Raw genomic sequence first — 20046 nt, 5'->3', positions numbered from 1 at the left:
AATTGGCGAAAATTTTATTTTTCCAAAATTACACGGAAAGTTTTATAAATTTATAGCTAATTTTGTTATCTGTTCAAAACAGTATGAATTTTTGGTGTAGGACCATTTTTGGCCAAGTTAAAGCAAAAAAACCAAAAGAAAAAATGCAAATTTTTGTCAAAAACTGAAATCGCGAATTTCCAAAAAAAAACCAAACTCGTTTTTTCGCTAAAACGAAGCAGTTTTTTCGCTATAACAAAGCAAATACTGATTCAAAGTATGGATTGTCATACCTTTCTGAACTCGTTATTAAATTTCCTAACGATTGGCATTTAAACCTTGACATTTTATTTATTTTTAATTTTTCGCAAAAAATCATGGGGTACCCCCTTATAAAAAAATTAAAAATTGTCGAAAATTTTATTTTTCCAAAATCATACGGAAAGTGTTATGACATTTTATTTGTTTATAAATTTCCGCAAAAAATCATGGGGTACCCCCTTGTAAAAAAATTAAAAATTGGCGAAAATTTTATTTTTCCAAAATCACACGGAAAGTTTTATGGATTTATAGCAAATTTTGTTATCTGTTCAAAAAACAGTATGTATTTTGTGGATGCGAGTGTGGATTGTGAGTCCATCGAGTGGTTCAATGATAAACGACTAAGGGTACTGCGAAAGGGAAATGGTTGTGCTCTATCGATCTATTCGACCATTTCAAGTGTTAAAAACTGCCGCGAGTAATAGAAACGTTAGAAATATGAGCCGGGCAAATTGGTCATAGGTTTGTGAAAGTGTTTTTGAATACCGTGTTTGAGCACTAGCTTCAAATAACTAACTTTAACAAAGAGTTGCGTTTTGCAGAACCGAATATACATATATTACACCTATATTCAAAAAATAATAATTACTTTAATATTGTTAATGATTGCTGTTTTAGAAAACTTTACTACTTTTAAACTGTTAGCTTAGTTCTTAAGTTTGTCTCTGTACCATCCTTAAATTGGAGTAAGCTCTTCCACTGTGAATAGTGCATTTATTTCGATATCGTGTAAGTCTGAATGAACTGAAATATCTCAAGCATCGATAATCTCATCGTTATTTTTTTAATAAGCAACGGTCTCACTAAAAAAGTGACATTCAAAAAAAATTCTATAGAAATGAAACGAGCTTGTGGCGAAAAAAATGCTTATTAAAGAAAATTTCAACGACGGTGAGGAAAAAGATGAGTCCAAGGACGAGACCGCAGTGGATCGCGCTCAGACTTCAGGTAAGATCGTAATAAACTATTCCTTTTATAAAGAGCTCGCGATTATTGACAAAACCGCATGGCATGACATTTATTTTTTCTGCTTCTCAAGTTGAAATTTTGATTCTATTCCAGCTCTTATTAATGAAAATGTCAGTGATGAGGAAAAATATGGGTCCAAGGACGAGACCGCAGTGGTTCGCGCTCAGACTCCAGGTGAGATTAGTGTAAACTATTCCTATTATAAAGAACTCGCGATTATCGACAAAACCGCGTGGCAGGACAAAAAATGTATTTTTTCTGCTTCTCAAGTTGAAAATAATGTTTTCGTTCCAGCTCTGGATTCTAAAGATAACCGCTCTGCTCCATTTCCTGATGATATAATGGATCAAGTTCCAAATGCGTTTGATGATAAAAATAATGTCCAGAACCCACTGGACTCACTCATTGGCGATTTGACAACCATCGAGGACGAACAAGATCAAAATGATGGGCCGACTGTCATATCCATTTAAAGTTTGATGCAAACCAGCGAGGATCCTGTCCTCAACTTCAATCAAGAAGAAAAATCATCAATCGCAAGACCATAAAAGTAGAGGGAAGTAGAGGGATTGTTCATCAATCGCAAGACCATAAAACGCAATCAGGAAGGCCAATTCTCCGCCGTGATGACCATCAACTCAAAGATGTGCGAATGACAGGGACTACATGTATAAGGACATGTACTCCCTGTCCTTCGTACATCTTTGATGGTCATCACTGCGGAGAATTGGCCTTCGTGATTGCGTTTGATGGTCTTGCGATTGAAGAACAATCCCTCTACTTCGTTGACCAAAGCAATGGTATTCTTGGGAACCAAAGAATTGATCAGAGGGTTCAGTTTCGTATGATCAGCTGATTTCATCCAGTCAATTTTTGGCCAAGTTACACCAAAAAAATGTTAAATTTTTCGAAAAAAATCATGCGGTACCCCCTTCTAAAAAAATTAAAAATTGTCAAAAATTAAAAACAAATTGTAAAATTCTATTTTATAACTCGCATTTATCTTAATCTTTAAGTGTACTGCGTACAGCTTTTTCACGCTGCAAGCTTCCATATCTCGAGCGCCAGATGGCGCTGTGTCCAAGTTCGTTGCCTAAGTCTTTCGTTTGCTGGCAGAAACCAGTTTAAAACTTTGCTTTTTGCTGTGCGCCCTGCCCTTGCGAGGTGACTGTATTATTGAAGTTCAAGGTCATTTCCAGCCGTTGCCACCGAAGGCGAAAGTTAATTCAGGGAAAAGAGTTACGAAAAAGGGAGAGAAACTTCAAAGGATTTCGCATAGATCATAATAGACCGCTTATTTGTAAGGTCAGGAAGAGAAACCTGAGGTGTGGTAATGCAAATCCTTGACACCGGCCCATTAAACATCAACTTAACATGAAGTTAAACAGTTTATTGGCTGTCATTGATTTATACGAATATCAGTTTCTTTGCTTTTCAGTTTTTGTGTATTTTCTATGTATTTTCTGTGTATTTTCTGTCTATTTCGTTTTGTTTTACTTCCGCTGGCAATCGTTGTTTGACTTTGAATCCGAATCCGCCGAATCCGATTTTCTTTGCCCACCATTGTCTTTGATTCGATAATGATGAAGTTGCGGCGTCGACGAGTCTCGACTGAGTTCGCCATGTGCCATGTGTTTTTGGCTTTGTGTTTTTCGGTTTATCGGTGGTTTTCGGTTGCCAGGGAGCCTTGAACAAACGCATTACGATTCGCCTATTTGTTTATAAACAAACGGGCATCGGTCATCTCACTTTTATTTACAACGATCTGGGCAAATTATGCGTGCGTGTGTGCCAACCTGTTTTGGTTTTTGCATTTTGCTCAACTGGTTTTCGTAGTTATTTGCCTAGCTCTTGATGCACATTTTAAAGATTAGCCGGCGTGTCTTTGATTTGGAAATTTATTTGCAACTAATTTGGTCAATGGAACTGAAAAAGAAAAAAATAATTAATGCTACATTTTATATTCTTAGTGCCTTGGGCATTTTAATCGGTGGACGAAGCATTCAACTGCTTTAATGGCACTTACACATCAAGTACTTCCTCAATTAAAGTAAACTTAATGCTCAAATAAATTAAATAATAATAATAATTTTCAGATAATATTATTTAGATTTAGATATACCAAATAGATAGATAAATAGTTCCAGCAAAGCCTTGATTTTTCCTGTTATAAAACTGTCATAGTGGGATGATTCCATCCTCGATTTTATGAGCCCTAAGCGGATTTAAGCGATTGATGGGAGAATGCAATCGGTTAGCCCGCCATTAACTATCGATGTTTTACGACGATGATCTGGCAAGGCAGTGTAATTAGCTTATATTTATGTGGACCTGCCTGCCATTAATTAGCCTTTTGCATATGTACGAGATCTCGACCCCAAGATGATCAGATGATCCAATCATGTATGTAGAATATATACTTATAAGTAGGAGCGATGTGCGATGGTTATTTATGTGTCTGCGGGATTTCCCATAAAAAGGCAAATGTGCAAGGTTGCAAATTCGTAGTTAGAATTGAATTAACGTCGGCACCATCACAATATTAGTTATTATCATTACATATTACCAACTTATTTACGAGTGTCATCAATCTCCCATCCACGAGAGGATGACTCTACCCAAAGTTCTCCTACAAACATTAATGCTATTCCATTCACTTTTTGGTCTCGGTCTCCGTTTACGATTTCGGTTTCGGTTTCTATTCATATTTGCCTTTGTGTTTGCTATTGCACTGGTAATTTCATTTGGGTACATAACTCGCAATTAAATATGTTAATTCTGTTGTTTTTTAATGGAAGCCTTCAGCTGCCCGAAGGCGAAGCGATGGGAAATAGTTTTGTGGGTTCGGCCATTACAGCCCGGTAATATAGCCGCTATTGTAAGTCGGATCTAAGCTGCGTATAGTGAGATATTCGTATTGGCCTCTTGACTCAACAATGGAAACTCTCTTAACTCCTTTATTTAAGATGATTAGAATATATTCATAGTTCTTGTCAAAACGATAAGTTACTTGTTGTTAATATAATTCTATGAATTAAAATATTTTTTAATAATCATATTGCTTATAAAGTCATGTACATAATTCTTTATGTATTACCCTTTTTTATAAAGTCAATAAATTGGTAATGAGGAAATCCAATCAATATTGATATTTCCCAAGATCAAAGATCCATTACTCATACTTTTTAAAGCCGAGAAGAGCACTTTAAGACCACTTCTTTGTGCTCTGACAACGTGTTTTCCACTTAATTGATAAGTCCATAGCCCATTGAATGCTGTCGATCTGTCGTCGCTTCGGTAGCTTACAGCTCGAAGTATCAAAGTATCGAAGTATCGAATAATGCGATTATGAATATGCATAGACCCCAGAACGAGTATGTAAATGCCAAAGCCTCAAACAAACTTGCAAAAAAAAGAAGCCGAAACTCTCCACTCTTTTCGTGTAGATCATATTTTATCCAATATCCGATGCGTGTGCTTGGTCCCCGAGTGCATTGAACCCCGGCAGAATTGTGGGAGAGTTCTCTGCAAAGTGTTTATCTTTCGGGTTAGTACCGACAACTAGACAACTAGACAACCAGAAAACTAGACAACTGGAGGGCTGGCGAAAATTCCCAGGCAATCTGCCATATCCGCCGAGCGACTATGCAAATATATGCCAAACTGAAGCATAGAAATAGAATCGCCGAACCGGTTAACCCCCCTCCTATCGAGTATTAATAAGCGATGATGTGGGCTATGGATATGGGTGTTCAGTATACAAATACCCACTTAAATAGGCCTCCCAGCGATTCCGAGTCAACAAAGGTTCTTGCCAAAGCAGGAAGATGCCTCAGTTTTCCCCACTTCAAACTTGGGACCTTGGAGCAGAACTCACGAGTTTGGCCATTCATCAGTTTGACACTTCAGCTTCTGCTTCTGCTGGCCAACTGACAAAACATTGATATAAATGTTGATTTTCGGCCCATTGTTGGCCGCCGCCAAACGCGGTGATTAAATGCTGATAATTTGTTTGGCTTTCGGCGATTGGCACAGTGGTTTGGATAGATTTTTGCCAAATAAACTAAACTAATTAATTCTTATGAATCTTTTTTTACTTGGCCAAAGTATGATAAACTGTAGCACTCATTATTTAAAAATGTAAGAAAATAAAACCCTCAAGTCAAAATCGGTTTTTGAAATAAATACATCTTCAGATGTAAAGGGCGCCAGGTGAAACTCTATTATTATGGCAAACATTTATGAATTTTACCCAATAAATTAAGTCAAATCATAATAAATTATGAAAATATAAATTAAAAATAATAACAAGTATACAAAGCTGTATAAATATTTAAAATGACTTTATATTGGTAAAATGAACACTAAAACTGGCAAGTTACTTATATTTAAATTTAACATGATTTATTTGTTAAATATATATTAATATATAAAATGATTTATAAATTTTAGCAATAATTAAAAGATAACTATTCATAAATATAAACCCAAAAAGGCAGAGCTATGTCCGTGAAACCTTTTTAATACAAACCAAAATATGTGCACTTCTCATCACCACTTGGATAATGTTTTCATTTTCCTCAGACCATCAGATCATCAGATTTCCCAACTCCCCCGACCAAAGACAGTTAACACCTCCCATCCCACTGTGCCAAGTGGCGGAGAAGCGGTTCCTCATCCGAAGTAAACCGAAGTAAGCCGCGCATGCGCACAGATTAGCATAGGCAAACAATAGAACCGAACTGAGCATAACCGAATGTGGGTTATTATGAAATCGCAGCCGAACCGATGGATGCTGCTTGCTGTTTGCTGCTCATCATCAATGGCTTCTAATTAAATCGATCCATCGATTTTCGGGGGTATAAAGGTGCGTGTGCCGGCGGTCGTTGAAATTAGTTTGGTCAGCTGTTCGAAACCGATTGTTACCCATCCCATTCGCTGCTCGAGATGAAACCCTTTGCCTGCATCCTGGTGATCCTAGCCGCCCTCCTGTCCGTTGGCCAGGCCTCTCTGGGCGGTCTTCTTGGCGGCGGCGGCGGTGGTGGCGGCGGAGGCGGTGGCTCCATTGGAGGCATTGGACAGCTGCTGCAGAGCAAGCTGGGCGGTCTCGGCGGAGGGCTGGGCGGCGGCCTGGGCGGTCTGAGCGGCGGTCTCGGCGGAAAGCTCGGCGGTGGCGGTGGAGGAGGCGGTGGTGGCTACTCCGGTGGCTACTCCAACGGCGGTGGATACTCCGGCGGCGGTGGATACTCCGGCGGCGGCGGTGGATACTCTGCTCCTGCTCCCAGGCCCGTCGAGAAGGTGGTCATTGTGAAGGTCATCAGCGAGGGCTACTCCGGCGGTCAATCCGGTGGCTACTCCGGTGGCTACTCCAGCGGTGGTGGCTACTCCAATGGTGGCGCCCAGTCTGGAGGCTGGTCCTCCGGCGGTGCTCAGTCCTCCGGCGGCTGGAACAAGGGCTGGTAGAGAGCTCCAAGTCCCAGGAACCAACCACAAATAGTTCAAACCTAAATATAGATATATTTTTTTTTTATACTTTTTAGCGGTATTTTGTTTGTTAGAATTTATGCAATATACAAAAAAAGAATTTCCATTTTTAATTAAGTGTTTTTGTTATCAAGAGGGGAACTGGTTTGCAAGTTTTTCGATTTTCGATTTTAGTTTCCTGCTCTGACTCTCTGACCCAATGGAACCCAGCCAAAACGGTTGAGGTCATCACCTGCCAGTCGAAATGGAAACGGTAATGGGACAGGTACTTAGTTGGCTTTTCGACATTTTCTTGGTTTTTCACTTGCGCAACGAAAAAGCATTTTATTGTTTTCCCCCGCTTGACGATCGATCATCCCGTCGAAAAAACGATCGATTGCCCCGTTGATCGCACAAAAGATCCAAATTTGATTTTTATGCCGCCCATGAATTAAAATGCGGCCAGCGGTGGAAACGTGCAAAAGCCAAAAGGTTTCTAGTGGTTCGGTTCTAGAATTGGCCGATCGAACGTGTATAATTAGCATTTTGGGACAAGATAGGCCGTTTTTAATTTTTACAAAAATATTCATTCTATTCTTCGTTCTTCGAGATTAATTTACGTGAATAAATTCGGTTCTAAAATGGGATTTTTCCTCTGGTATTTATCAATAGAAATGGGTTAAAGGTTATTATAGATTTTTGGATTTTTAAAATATATTCCAAAAATATATTCTGTCATAAAATAAGAAGGGTATTTAAACTTCAGTTTCGTTTCTTGCTTTAAATTATGTAAGTGATGAAATCGCAAAACTGTTGGCCCCAAGGCAATGAACTGTATCTTTAGAAGAGCAATTTAGAAAATACAAAACATCGGCTGAGACACCTTCAATCTCCTCTGATGGGTTCTGTGTCAACTCATAAGTTGCACCCGAAACGAACCGAACCGAACCGAACAGAACAATTGGACCCGGGCCACCGATTGATTCGATTGATTGATTGATCTGCCGGCGACCCGATTTGCCAGACAGCACGAATTATGTGCAACCGCAGCACGGTAGCCAAAAATACAAGTAGACAAACACGCAGCTCCATCTAAATAACCATGGATACCATTACCTTCGCACACCTCCACCTGCAATCTGCAATCTGCCATCTGCGATTCCATTACCAATTCCATCTGTATCGCCATCACCATCGCCATTCTGAATAATGGGCAGGCATAAAGAACCAATCGCCAGATTTCTGGATCCCTTGCTCCCCTATATCTTTCCATCCAACCGCCGGCAGGCGAACTCAATTAAGTACTTTGCGGTTGCCACATAAAAATGGAGAGCCAATAGATCGATGATCGGCTTTTCTGGGCTGCACTAGCCTACAAAAAAATAATATAAATTATAATAAATATTTATGATATTTTTTTCATTGCCAAATGTTGTAATATTTAAAGGCCTATTTTATGGGTACATTTTTAGATTATTATTATTTTTTTTAATCGTTGATTAAATTGTAGCAAAATATAAATTAATTAAAACTAAATATTTCCGAATTTCTGTTTTGTTTTTAGAATTTTAAGCCTAGCCGTTTAGGCTGCAGGAGCATTGTGCCGTTTTTTAAGACCATTTAATTGGTATAAATCAGGGCCTTAAATTTACACAAAATATTATTATTTATTTTTACTTACGATACAAAATGATTAAAGCAAATTATTTGTTTTTTAATTTATAATTTTTAGTAATTTTTTATTTTGTCCCATTTTCATTCCCAGCTCTTCCATAGATTATATCCATTATCCTTAATCCTGAAGCTCATTTGCAGACCAGTGTTTCCTGTAAAGTAAGTCAGGTGCTCCAGCTGGAGAACAGCCGACCTACGTGCGTCCACAAAGGCGTACGAAATCGAAAGTCGACTACGACAGTCTGGGGAGTTGGCATAATGAGGCATGAGGCCCAAGTGCTGAGGTTGAGCCACTCCGAACCACTCCGCACCACTCGGAGCCCCGAAGCACCCAGCCACTGGCCATTGTAAGCACTTTTGGCAATTACATCTGATTATACGAGGCAGCGGCTGTGGTTCGGTGGCTCAGTGGCTCAGTAACTCAGTAACTCGGCAACTCACTTGCTCAGAATCTTGGATGGGTATAAATACCCGAGAGTGGCTGCAGTGGGGCATTAGTTAGTGCACGGCAGTTGCGGAGATGCAAGCCACGATGACAACGCGACGACTCGGACTTCTTGGTCTGCTGGTGGTGCTGGGCAGCCTGGTGGCCCAAAGCAAGCCACATGGCTGGAGCAGCGGTGGTGGAGGAGGAGGTGGCTGGTCCTCCGGCGGAGGAGGCGGCAGCAAGGTCATCATCAGTGCCTGGCCCTCCAGCGGAGGCGGCGGCGGAGGTGGTTGGTCCTCTGGCGGCGGCGGAGGAGGCTGGAAAAGCGGCGGAGGCGGCGGCTGGTCATCCGGTGGCTCAGGAGGCGGCGGCTGGAAGAGCGGCGGTGGCTCAGGTGGTTGGTCCAGCGGCGGTTCCTCTGGCTGGCCAAGCAGCTCCTCCACCGGCTGGAAGTCCGGCGGCAGTTCAGGACTATCGAGTGCCCGAGTGCCCTGTCCAGTCTCTCCGGCTGGAAATCCCAGGCTCTGAGTAGCCTGAGCAGCGGTTGGAAGAGCGGCGGTGGTGGAGGCGGTGGCTGGTCATCTGGTGGCTCCGGAGGCGGTGGCTGGAAGAGCGGCGGTGGCTCGAGTGGTTGGTCCTCCGGCGGCGGAGGAGGCTCATCCGCCTGGCCCAGCAAGATCAGCAGCGGTTGGTCCTCTGGAGGCGGCGGAGGAGGCTGGTCCTCTGGAGGAGGCAGCGGAGGAGGCTGGAAGAGCAGCGGTGGCGGAGGCGGCTGGAGCTGGTAAACAGATCCTTAACACCAGGACACGCGACGAAATCCAACCGAGGCAATCCGGCGACGAGGCTATAACGAAATCCACTGCTCAACTTGTATATAACATTTCTCTGCCCTAAACTTAATCAAACTCTTTTTTTTTTGTGCACCTAAATATGTGAATAAATCTTACGAAAAAGAATTTTTAATCGTGTATTTTCTTAAATGTTAAAGGTAAGTGATTTTTTCTTATCTTAAACTTTATTTTAAATTATTCAAAATTATATTTTCAAAATTCTGGTCCAAAAATCAAAGAGGTATATGTTTTACATTTTATTTCTGAGAATATTCTTTTCGCAAAGCAGTAAAATGTTTCCAGTGTACTAACTTTAATAGTATTTATATCCTCTTCCCTACTACTTTTAGTGAAATAATTGTTAAAATCATCTAGTTAAACATACCTTCATCTTCAATCTAAAGTGGTTTATTTTTCAATTTAAGTATCTAATAAGAACATTTCAAAATTAACACTTTTATTATTATTAATTTATGTATTTATTATTAAATATTTTTATGAAACCACAGTTTCAGGTATTTACTTTAGTATTTAGTAATATTTAGTAAAATAATTCCGTAATCCCAGCGACATTAAACTTTGAATATTATTTAAGGGGTTATATACCTTTTTTGAGCGAAAAAATTGAGGGAACTTTGGATTTTTTTTTGGTGTGTAGCAATTATTTTATGACAGGGAAGTTATTATTTATTGATAGTACATGCTTTTATCGAAACAACAAGCCTTTGTTCTTGAAAGAATATGAATAATTTACGAAGTTATGGCAATTCTTTCGGAACAATTTTTTTTTTATAGCGGCTTGCGGTGACCACGATGGAAGTCTAGCAGGTCAACTGATATCAAAAAACCAAAAATTTTTAGTTAGAATAGTATTATTTCCAGTTCGTGAACGATTACTTTTAAGAATATTTCCTTTTTTCTGCATACAGTAACAATTATTCCAAAAAGTTGATTTTTCAAGTTCTAAAAATTTTATTAAAAAATTCTGATCTGCGAAATTAAAATTGGCGCATAAAAACTGAATCGTTCACGAACTCGGCACAATCATTACGAATAATTTAAAAAAAAATTGAAGAAGATCGATCAAATAGTTCTTGCGCAATCGTGGTCACAGCGAAGGCACTTTTGGAAAAACACGACTTTGAGATAATCGCATTCAAAGTTTTACGTTGACGTTGCAACTATTGAAGTCGAGCGCGTCAAAACGCTGTTTTCCTATCGAACTATTATTCGGATCTGTATGAAAATTTGGGAAGATGTTCTCTAGGGGATATACTTTAAGATTCAGCAAAAAAAAAAAATTTCGTTTTTTTGAAAAAAAAAAGGTATATAACCCCTTAATTCAAAAGAAGAAAAACCAAAAGATTTACAAAATGCATAAAATATTTTTATTAGTACAACAAATAGTAAAAGCGGAAAGGGCTTTGGATATAGAAAGAAAGCAGGAGGATCCAGGGGGTTGTCTCTATCTCTATCTCTATGCCATGGAACACAATATGAAGTCAGCACGAGCCGGGGGGTGATTAGCTGCATTTGGCGAATTACCAACCACCTCCGTGGTGCTTTCCACCTCCGCCGCCACCGCCACCGCCGCCGTAGAGGCCACCGCCTCCTCCGCCGCCTCCGTGCTTGTTGCCGCCTCCATTTCCGCCCTGCCAGGAAACGGAACTGCCGCGGTTGCCGGCCAAAGACTTGCTGCCGCCTCCGTGGCCACCTCCCTGTCCATAGCCACCTGGAAATAGCAAGAGTTTTATTTACTAAATCCAAGGTAATTCCTTTGAATATTCAAGTACCTTGGTTGCCGCCTCCATATCCTCCTTGTCCATGGCCACCACCCCCATGACCGCCGCCACCGCCGCCTCCTCCGTTCTTCTGCCAGCCTCCCTGGCCACCGCCTCCATGGCCACCGCCTCCATGGCCGCCGCCTCCATGGCCGCCGCCTCCATGTCCACCTAAAGGAGAAGGAAATATATATAAAATATAAGTACCAATGTAAGCAACCTGATGAATATATTATTCCAAATTGGAGGTATTTCCTCTCTTCTGCCTACCAACTTATAGATTTCCCTTCGTTGTACGTTAAAAAATATTTTTCAATGGCTAAATATTAGATATTCTAGATAATTTATATCTTTTTCAAAACTTATACATTTTATGCTTTATAAAGTGGTCTAGTAAGGATTACCAAAAAAAATATAATGTAAATTTCAAGTCATGTAAAACCCATATCGTTTTTACATGAAATACTCTTTTCGACCGGGTCAAACTAGCCTGGCCTCATATCAAATTAAAATTGACCTTAAATAATGTAAAATCGATCTCCGTTTCATATAGATTTTTTTTTGGGTGTAGGATATATAATAATAGGGTCGAATTTATTAAGATTAGTATTTTTTAAATAGATTTAATTAATAAAGAACTATGTATGATAAACCTACAATAGGCCCCAATTTAGGATACAAAAAATCTTGCACCTATTTATCATTTAGTACCTCATCAATAAGTTACATATCATGAGAAAAATCAACTTACCTTGGTTACCGCCGCCGTAGCCTCCCTGGCCGCCACCGCCGCCTCCTCCTCCGTTCTTCTGCCAGCCACCTTGACCGCCTCCACTACCGTAGCCACCACCTCCACCACTGCCACCACCGCCGTAGCCACCACCACCACCGCCTCCCCCGCCCAGCAAACCGGCTGAGGCGAAGGCGATCAAGAGACCGCACACAAAAACAAGGATAACCGCGTGACGCATCCTCAAGGATCACTCAAAAAAATATAGAACAAAAAAATAAGAACTTAGAACCGAAACTCTGAACAATCCAATCGCTGCTGGAGGCTCAACACCACTGATGAACTAACCCAGAACCGAGGCATGTTTTTATAGCCCCCAAAAGGCGGAAACTTCGGCTGAGTCAGCAGCTTGCCATTCCATCCCTCCGAACTCAAAACTCCAGCCAAGCCAGCCAAGCTCCCAAAGGAAGGTTGAGAACTCAGAACTGAGAACTGCACTTCATGTCGGCACAATGCGACTTGGCTAGCAGCTTGTCTGCCTCAAAAAAACAGTCTCAAGTACGCCGGGGCGCACTCGGCGGATACGCAATGTGCGCTGTGCTGGGAACATCGCGTATACGCCACTGCTACAGCGCACCACTTGCAAACTGCTGAGCCATGGCTGCATCATTAATTGCCAGCGAATAGCACATTTGGCCACGAAACGCCTTGCAATTTGTCTTACAAGTTTACTATTTCCATGCGAAATTCTAAGCATATTTTTTCTTTTTTCTGCCGGCCATGCAATTTGTTGTTGAATTTTTCTTAATTATTTTTTCCAAGAATTTTCAAGTCTTGCCGCTTGGCGAGGCAAAGTAAATTATGGAATTAATGGTACATATTTATCGGTTTTTTGTGAACTTATGGCATTTTGTTTTATTTTAAAAAATATTAAAAAGTTGGTATTTTTTGTATTAAATAATTTTTGCTTAATTTAAATCTTAAGACTTTCTCCAATTAATTTCCTAGCATAGCATGCGAATTTTCCTATGCCGCAGAGCATCTAAAGGGTGATCACTAAAGCAGCGATTCTCCCATTATTTTCATTTCGCATTTATGCTCAATTTCGGCTTCGTTTCGCGCTATTGCCATGCAATATTTGCGGCAATTAATCTTCATTTATACAGCAGCCGCAATTGAATCGCTAAATGTACGAGACACGACTCCGCAGACACTGGTTCAATGTCAATTGGCGTGCAAACATGGCTAGGTGCATGCTCAAGTGCATTACTTACCATAAATTTCATCGACTTGGCTGTGAATGTGCTGGCCACACAGCTTTAATGCTTCTCTTGGCTGCCAACGCGTGCTGCAGCCTCACATATGTTTACTAGGGGGTCTTACCCACAAGACGACCTCAATGGAGCCCAAGAAAATTGTCTGCACACAGTGGTAAATGGGTAGGTCCTCCATGGATTCTTCTTTCAATTGAATGATAGCTTTCAATTGAAAAAAAGTATTTAAAAGGATTTGTTTTTAAACACTGTATAAATGAAAATACTTTACAAAACACTATATAAAAATGTAACAATAAATCTACAATGTATAAATAAATTGATAATTGAATTACTAAAAAATAATAAAGGCTGGACAAACCAAAGTACAGTCATGGCATTTAAAAAAGCTTTAAAAAATAGATATAAAATTTAATTTAATTTTATGTGACTTTTAAATTAAAACCACAGTGCCTCCGCCTCGGGATGATGATGATCATAATCATCCGATGAACTCCAATCGCATCGGCACCTTGGCCACCACAACGCTGTTCCACAATCATTTGCAAAATGCATAAAATATAAATAATTGCCCAGCAAGATCGACTCGGTTTTGAAGCTTAGAATGTTAATTGCTAACGATCCATAATTCAAAGATGCATCATAAAAATGCTAAGTTAGTTGGCGATAACACGCAGCATCGTTGAATTAATGCATTCGATTTGCTCATTTATTTATTTGTTACACAAAAAAAAGGTACTTAAAGGCTATGTTACAAAATCGTGAATAGTGAACCAGGTGCAGGGAGAAAGGGAGGGGAGCTGGGAAGAGGGAACGGGAGGATTGGGGTTGGGTTGGAACTGCTAGAGAGGAAGATCCTTTACCACCAGCCACTATTGGAGCCGGAACTGGACCATCCAGAGTTGCCGTTGCTCCAGCCAGAGTTGCTACCTCCCCATCCGGAGTTGCCTCCCCAACCAGAGTTGCCGACTCTCCATCCAGAGTTTCCACCCCATCCAGAGTTGCCACCCCATCCAGAGTTTCCACCTCCCCATCCAGAGTTGCCACCTCCCCATCCAGAGTTGCCACCTCCCACTTTGATGACCTTGATGACCTGCGGCTGCTGGACGGTCCAGCCACTATTCCATCCCGAACTGCTGCTGCCGCCCCAAGGACTCGATCCCCAGCCCGAGGATCGCACAATTCCGGCCGAAACGCAGGCCACCAGGGCGCAGAGTGCGATGAACACCTTCATTTTGGATTCTTTAACTTGAAGTCCTGACTCGGTGAGTGGATCCTGGATTGGATTTTCTGGGATTTCTTTTCTTATCTCGCTGTGCGTCTCGAAGTGTGGCACTCGAATGCTGTAACCAGTGGATAGCCACTCGCTATTTATCGCAAACTGCGTGGCCCAGACTAATCTGGTCGAGAATCCACAAAATAAATCTCCGGCCAACGGCGGGTGGCTGGGCCAGGTCGGTCAGGTAATTGCAGTTTCATTTTCAGTTTATTAAACCACTTTGAGCGTCCGATTCTTGACCAGGGTCAACCGCTTTGCGGGCAGAAGCCATCGAGTCAGCCAACCATGTGGCCAGGTTGCAAAATTCGTACATAACTCACACGCTTGATGGATCATTTCCTCGCATCGCCTCGCTGCTGGCGGAAACTGCAGCGGAGCTACACTGCGAGAAAGGTTGCACTCTGACATTTGCACCGAATACAAAGTAATCTAAGTGGGCTGACATAAGTGCACTATCTGTTTAAGCTTTGATTTACGCTCTATTTGCCTGGCTTCTTGGTTTATAGGAAATGAGTCTTGACTTGATTCATTTTGATTCACTCCTCACAAATTTGCGCCGTCTAACTGGACTGCCTTTTTTATGGACATAAAACCTGATGTAACCCCTAACTAAAGATTCTAGATTTGGAAATATTAATTCCGGAATCTAAGGTCGAAAAGGTTATTTTTTAGCTTTAAGTTTCATAAAATAATTTGTAAGTGATTTTCATCCATTTTAATATAACATTAAACCATTAATTTCAAAAAAAAAACGCAATAAATACTTTTTCAGTTTAATTAAATAACTTAAATATTTTTTTGCCTATTTAATATATCTTTTTTAAATCAAGTTTGCAAAAAATCCGGTCCACTCTAAGGTCAACAATAAATTAAAATTCAAATATTTTAATTATACTTACAATTATTTTTTTCGTATTTTTAAGTGTAATATCTTATTTTATACAAAAGAAATATTTGAAAAAATAATTTTACACCGTTTTTAATCCATTTCCACCACTTTTTCTCAGTGCACTCGTAAGCTTTTGGCTTAAGCCGCAAGAAGTGCGGGAAAAGAGGTGGGATCGTGCCAAGAAGCTGGCGTCGGGTGAGTCATTTGTCAAACTGGCAGCTTAAGCCGCAAACGGAGACACTTGCAGCTAGCTACATAGTAATAAAGATGGAGATGCAGATGCAGATCCCAGGTGAAGGGGCCAAAAAACTCAAAACTCAAAACTGAAAACTGAAAACCGAGTGGCACAGTGGGGAGATGGGTTTGCAACGAAAGGTTTGTAACTGGATCTCGGCGATGGCATTTCCTGATCGTGACAGTCAGCCGAAGGACATGGGAAAGCCCCACTCAATGTCTAAGTGAAGGTTTAAATATTAACTAAAAATAAATGCAATAACTGGGCCTATAAACAACTAGTTTATAGAGCAAAGCGAATCGTTCTTAATAACCAATTAACCTCGTTCAAAAGTCAACTTTCCAGTCATAAAGATGCAAATCCATCTAGGACATCTAGGCCATTAAAGAGCCCCTCTAGAAAGGCATATATCATCATCGATCCCAGCGAGATGAAATCACCGCTTGAATCCCCAGCCTCCGAACAACATTCACCAACTGATTGACCTTAGTTGTCCATAAAACACGAAACTCATCTGGACCCAAACCAGGTGACATCCAATTCCACTGCCAATTTCCCACTGTGCCTGGGCGCCACTCGGGTAATAAGTAGTCAACATAAAAGCCAGAAAGCCAGAGAGCCAACTCCAGTCAACAGTCAACAATCATAAGCTTGTGGCATTGCACTGGCGACACAGCGGCCTCTTTTCCACAGGTTATTTATCTTTCGGACTTCTCTCAAGGGGTATTACGGTTTAGCCAGGAATTTGTGACCATACTTTATCGGAAATATATATAAAGTGATTATACAAATTTTTATTACAACTTAAGATTTAAAAGAGGAATTTTACTCTAATTACATAATGTTACATAAAAAATTTACCTTTTTATGCTGTAAATTTCTTACATTTTTGAAAGCATTCAAAGCATAAAAATAAGGATATGCAACTTGGGATTAATTTTATTATTAGTTTTGTAATAAATAATACTTCGAAATAATTTAGAAATGAGCAAGCAAATGTAAGGACTTTAAACAAATTTTAAATGTCTTGCCAAAAACATAAACAACTACATTTAAATAAAAAAAAAATACGAAATATTCTTAAAAATTAATAGAATAATATTCAATTGGTTTATTTGCATAAGTACATCATTTATTTATGTAATCATCGGTATCACATGCAAAGCGTATTGCAACTTCGTGAGCCGCCGCCTGTCGCATTTTGGGCTTAGCATAAGCATAATAAACACAAATTTAATTGAATTGTCAACGCTGAGAAGGCAAATTGTATATTGCCCAACCAGCAAACGAAAACAGAAACAGAAAATAATGAAAAAAATATATAAAACTAGCTTAGGATATGATGGTTGCTCCTCAGAACCAAGATCGCGATTTCTCTGTGCTGGCGGGCAACTCGGTGGTCGTCGGGGAGTCGGGGCACTTGCCGCACTGCTCCATGTGGGCCTCCCGCACAATGGAGGCGTGGGCGCCGTAGGGCGAACTGCCGCTGACCTCCAGGAAGTAGTTGCCCTTGACATGCGAGGGCACCTCGTAGCCCATGGGCACCTCGCCGCCGGGACAGCGGAGTTCCCTTAAACGGGACATTGAGCTGCAGCGAATGGCCAGGAAGTTGCGCTCGTTGCCGGGATAGATGGTCTCGGCGAAGTACTGCCAGGCGCGGGCATGGGCGCAGGTCACCGAGAAGCAGCCGGCGGGCAGGGGTCCCATTCCGCCCGGATAGAAGTCCACGTCGCCCACCGGCGACCGCTTGCCCAGCACGCCGGGATTCGAGTGGATCACGTCCACGAAGCGGCCATCGCCGCGCATCAGCCCCGATAGCACCTCGCCCTCGTTGAAGCAGGGCTTGGCGGGATCCAGTCCCGTGATCCTGGCCACCGTCTGGTTGGTCAGGCGGTGTAGGTGCCGTCCGGCGGAGCCCACGATGTGGGCGCCCAGACTGTGACCGATCAGGTGGATGTTCTCCGCCGGCACCAGATCCAGCAGCTTCACCAGTCCCAGGGCTATGTTCTCACCGATCTCCTCCGTGTTGAACGCCGACCACGTGTACAGGGTGTCCACGAAGCGGGCTGCGTCCACTGCCTGCAATTAGAGGGTATTTTTAATAAGATATATGATATATAATATTTAACCTTTTATAAAAATTTTACTGCTTATTTTATAGGAGAAACATAAAGTATAAATAAACTTTTTTATTCATCTTTGCCTTTTATATATTATGCAACAAAAATCCACCACCCTTAATTACAGGGTATTTTCAACTATTTCACAAATATTTCTTCTAAAAATAAGACATTTCAAGTTTAATAGAAATTTCAATTGCTGATTTTATAGGGGAAATATTAAATATTAAAAAACTTTTTATCAGAAGTAACACTTACATTAAATGGACTTCTTATATACAGTAAGTTTTCATTTAAATTTAAATTTTTGTTTTTTCCCTCTATGAATAAATAGCTATAATTCAAATATGATAAAAACATTTTTTTTTCAAGTGTAGGACTAGTTTATATTTGGTATTGGCACTTGTTATTTCTCTGTTTTGATTGAATCATTCATGACTCTCAAATGTATTGTTATCAAAGGAGTTGGCAAATAATTTTAAGCTGATTACTGAGAACAATAGATATTAATTGAAATATTTTTATTTCTAATTTAATGTAAACAAAATAAAGAGCCTAAAGTCAAATTGATTAAACCAATAGTACATTTACATTTAATAGAATACGGAAAACATTTAGATTAAATCCAGGGCTAATGGTTTGTACCGGTTTGTAAACGAAACTAATCTGATTAAAACCTTATCGGCTGGTTGACTTATTGGTAATAAATATTTATACGACAAACTTGTTTCGTGGCTTGCATTTTACTCGTATTCAAATCAGTACTCACCACAAAGTTGGCATCGCCGCGACAGTTGTAGGCCTTTGAGAACACCTCGATGGTATCCGATCCGTTGACGGTGGTGGTCCAGCCGGTGGCCAGGATGACGACCTTCTTCTTGGGATCGAACAGCGGACTCTTCCACATGGCCTCCGGATTGGTGAGCGGGAAGTTGGTCCTGGTGCAGGCCGAATGCAGCTGGAAGTTCATCTGGTTGATGTCCGGCATGTATTTCGATTTGATTTTGTTCGAGGCCAGCGCCTGGGAGCCTACAAAATATTTAGGGTTCTTTAATTCAGAGGGTTGCTTTTTATAATTGATCGATTTGTAATTTATCGATTTATTTTGTTAGCAGGAAAACCGGACATGTCAGGACTTGTGCTTATAAAGCTAATCTGCATTTAAAATATTATCTAATTAATTATTATAACTATTTAAAATATAACAAAAATTAAAAAAAGAAAATAAAAACAGTATACTCACAGATGACACTGATGGAATTCGAGACGAACTCGAAGGGATATCCGGCGATGAGCTGTTTGCTTCCATCGAGGAGACCTTGGGGCGTCGGCAGGAGGCTGGGATCCACGATGCTGGCGCCCACATTGCCGACGGACTCCAGAACATCGGGCAGTGACCATTCGATGGAGTGGATCGGGGCAACCAGAAGCTGGATGGAGAGAAGGAGGAGCGGAAGCATCTTCAGCGCTGTTCGTCCCATCCTGGACGAGAACTCGACGAGAACTGAGTGCCGGAAGCCAAGTGACAATTGCTTTTATAGCCTCCAGAGGGAGGGGCTCGAGCGACAAACACACATTGCCTTTTACGTATGTCTATATGTCTATAGATGATTCCGATTCCGATTCCACTCAACTGAGACCATATCGATGTGTGTTCCGATCAGATAAGGTGCACTTGTCACCTAATTAGTTTCCATTTCCATTCCCATTTCGATCCGTCGCCCTCGGAACATCTCGTCGAGAGATTGAGAAATTGAGAAATTCGAGATCGAAATCTCGGGCTCCTAGCAAACTGCAGTCGCATGTCCCGAGCTCATCTGCATATATTTTAATTTTAACTATAATTCTAATTCTAATCGAGAAACCAAAGCAAAGATTACGCCCCGTATTATGCAGCCCGGAGAACCAGTCGGTCGGCCAAACACCCTATTACATTTATTTACTATTTATTATCAGCCATGAAATACGACCTCTAATTCAATTGGTTCTTACAGGCCGAAAATAGAGATTGTGTTTTGGTTTTAATCTGCCCAAAATAGACGACGGAACCGAAACCAGGAGGTCTTGGAATTCCC

The 20046-nt window shown here is 40.9% G+C and overlaps 6 protein-coding genes across 8 annotated transcripts; 3 read left to right on the top strand and 3 right to left on the bottom strand.

The window, feature by feature from the left end:
- Positions 1-1108: 1108 nt before the first annotated feature.
- LOC138913909 (uncharacterized) lies at positions 1109-1938 on the top strand. 2 transcript variants are annotated; one of them, XM_070219122.1, is made up of 3 exons: positions 1109-1248; positions 1363-1443; positions 1564-1938. In XM_070219122.1, the coding sequence occupies exons 1-3, from the start codon at positions 1164-1166 to the stop codon at positions 1740-1742; spliced, it is 345 nt and encodes a 114-aa protein (XP_070075223.1). In that variant the 5' UTR covers positions 1109-1163; the 3' UTR covers positions 1743-1938. The 2 variants fall into 2 exon arrangements, with proteins under 2 accessions (XP_070075223.1, XP_070075224.1); XM_070219123.1 differs by having other exon boundaries at positions 1550-1635.
- Positions 1939-6177: 4239 nt separating this feature from the next.
- On the top strand, positions 6178-6866 carry LOC108064025 (uncharacterized). The gene has a single exon (XM_017151353.3). It carries the CDS (start codon positions 6217-6219, stop codon positions 6730-6732), a length of 516 nt encoding a protein of 171 aa, XP_017006842.2. The 5' UTR covers positions 6178-6216; the 3' UTR covers positions 6733-6866.
- Positions 6867-8918: 2052 nt separating this feature from the next.
- LOC108064034 (uncharacterized) lies at positions 8919-9746 on the top strand. The gene is given in 2 exon segments (XM_017151365.3): positions 8919-9316; positions 9319-9746. Coding segments are annotated over 2 exon segments (690 nt in total). The 5' UTR covers positions 8919-8926; the 3' UTR covers positions 9619-9746.
- A 1394-nt stretch (positions 9747-11140) lies between these two features.
- LOC108064051 (uncharacterized) lies at positions 11141-12415 on the bottom strand. 2 transcript variants are annotated; one of them, XM_044396123.1, is made up of 3 exons: positions 12196-12415; positions 11517-11573; positions 11141-11190 (listed from the first exon to the last, which is right to left on the bottom strand). In XM_044396123.1, the coding sequence occupies exons 1-3, from the start codon at positions 12413-12415 to the stop codon at positions 11141-11143; spliced, it is 327 nt and encodes a 108-aa protein (XP_044252058.1). The 2 variants fall into 2 exon arrangements, with proteins under 2 accessions (XP_044252058.1, XP_044252057.1); XM_044396122.1 differs by lacking the exon at positions 11141-11190 and adding an exon at positions 11205-11395 and having other exon boundaries at positions 11457-11573.
- A 1715-nt stretch (positions 12416-14130) lies between these two features.
- LOC108064041 (keratin, type II cytoskeletal 68 kDa, component IB) lies at positions 14131-14772 on the bottom strand. The gene has a single exon (XM_017151378.3). The coding sequence runs from the start codon at positions 14680-14682 to the stop codon at positions 14308-14310; it is 375 nt and encodes a 124-aa protein (XP_017006867.2). The 5' UTR covers positions 14683-14772; the 3' UTR covers positions 14131-14307.
- Positions 14773-16961: 2189 nt separating this feature from the next.
- LOC108064280 (vitellogenin-1) lies at positions 16962-19488 on the bottom strand. Its single transcript, XM_017151735.3, has 3 exons — positions 19215-19488; positions 18741-19000; positions 16962-17930 (listed from the first exon to the last, which is right to left on the bottom strand). The coding sequence occupies exons 1-3, from the start codon at positions 19450-19452 to the stop codon at positions 17205-17207; spliced, it is 1224 nt and encodes a 407-aa protein (XP_017007224.1). The 5' UTR covers positions 19453-19488; the 3' UTR covers positions 16962-17204.
- Positions 19489-20046: the final 558 nt, after the last annotated feature.

The sequence above is a fragment of the Drosophila takahashii genome, chromosome X (genome assembly GCF_030179915.1).
Source record: "Drosophila takahashii strain IR98-3 E-12201 chromosome X, DtakHiC1v2, whole genome shotgun sequence".
Lineage (NCBI taxonomy): Eukaryota > Metazoa > Arthropoda > Insecta > Diptera > Drosophilidae > Drosophila > Drosophila takahashii.
This window is presented reverse-complemented; position numbering and strand designations above follow the sequence as displayed.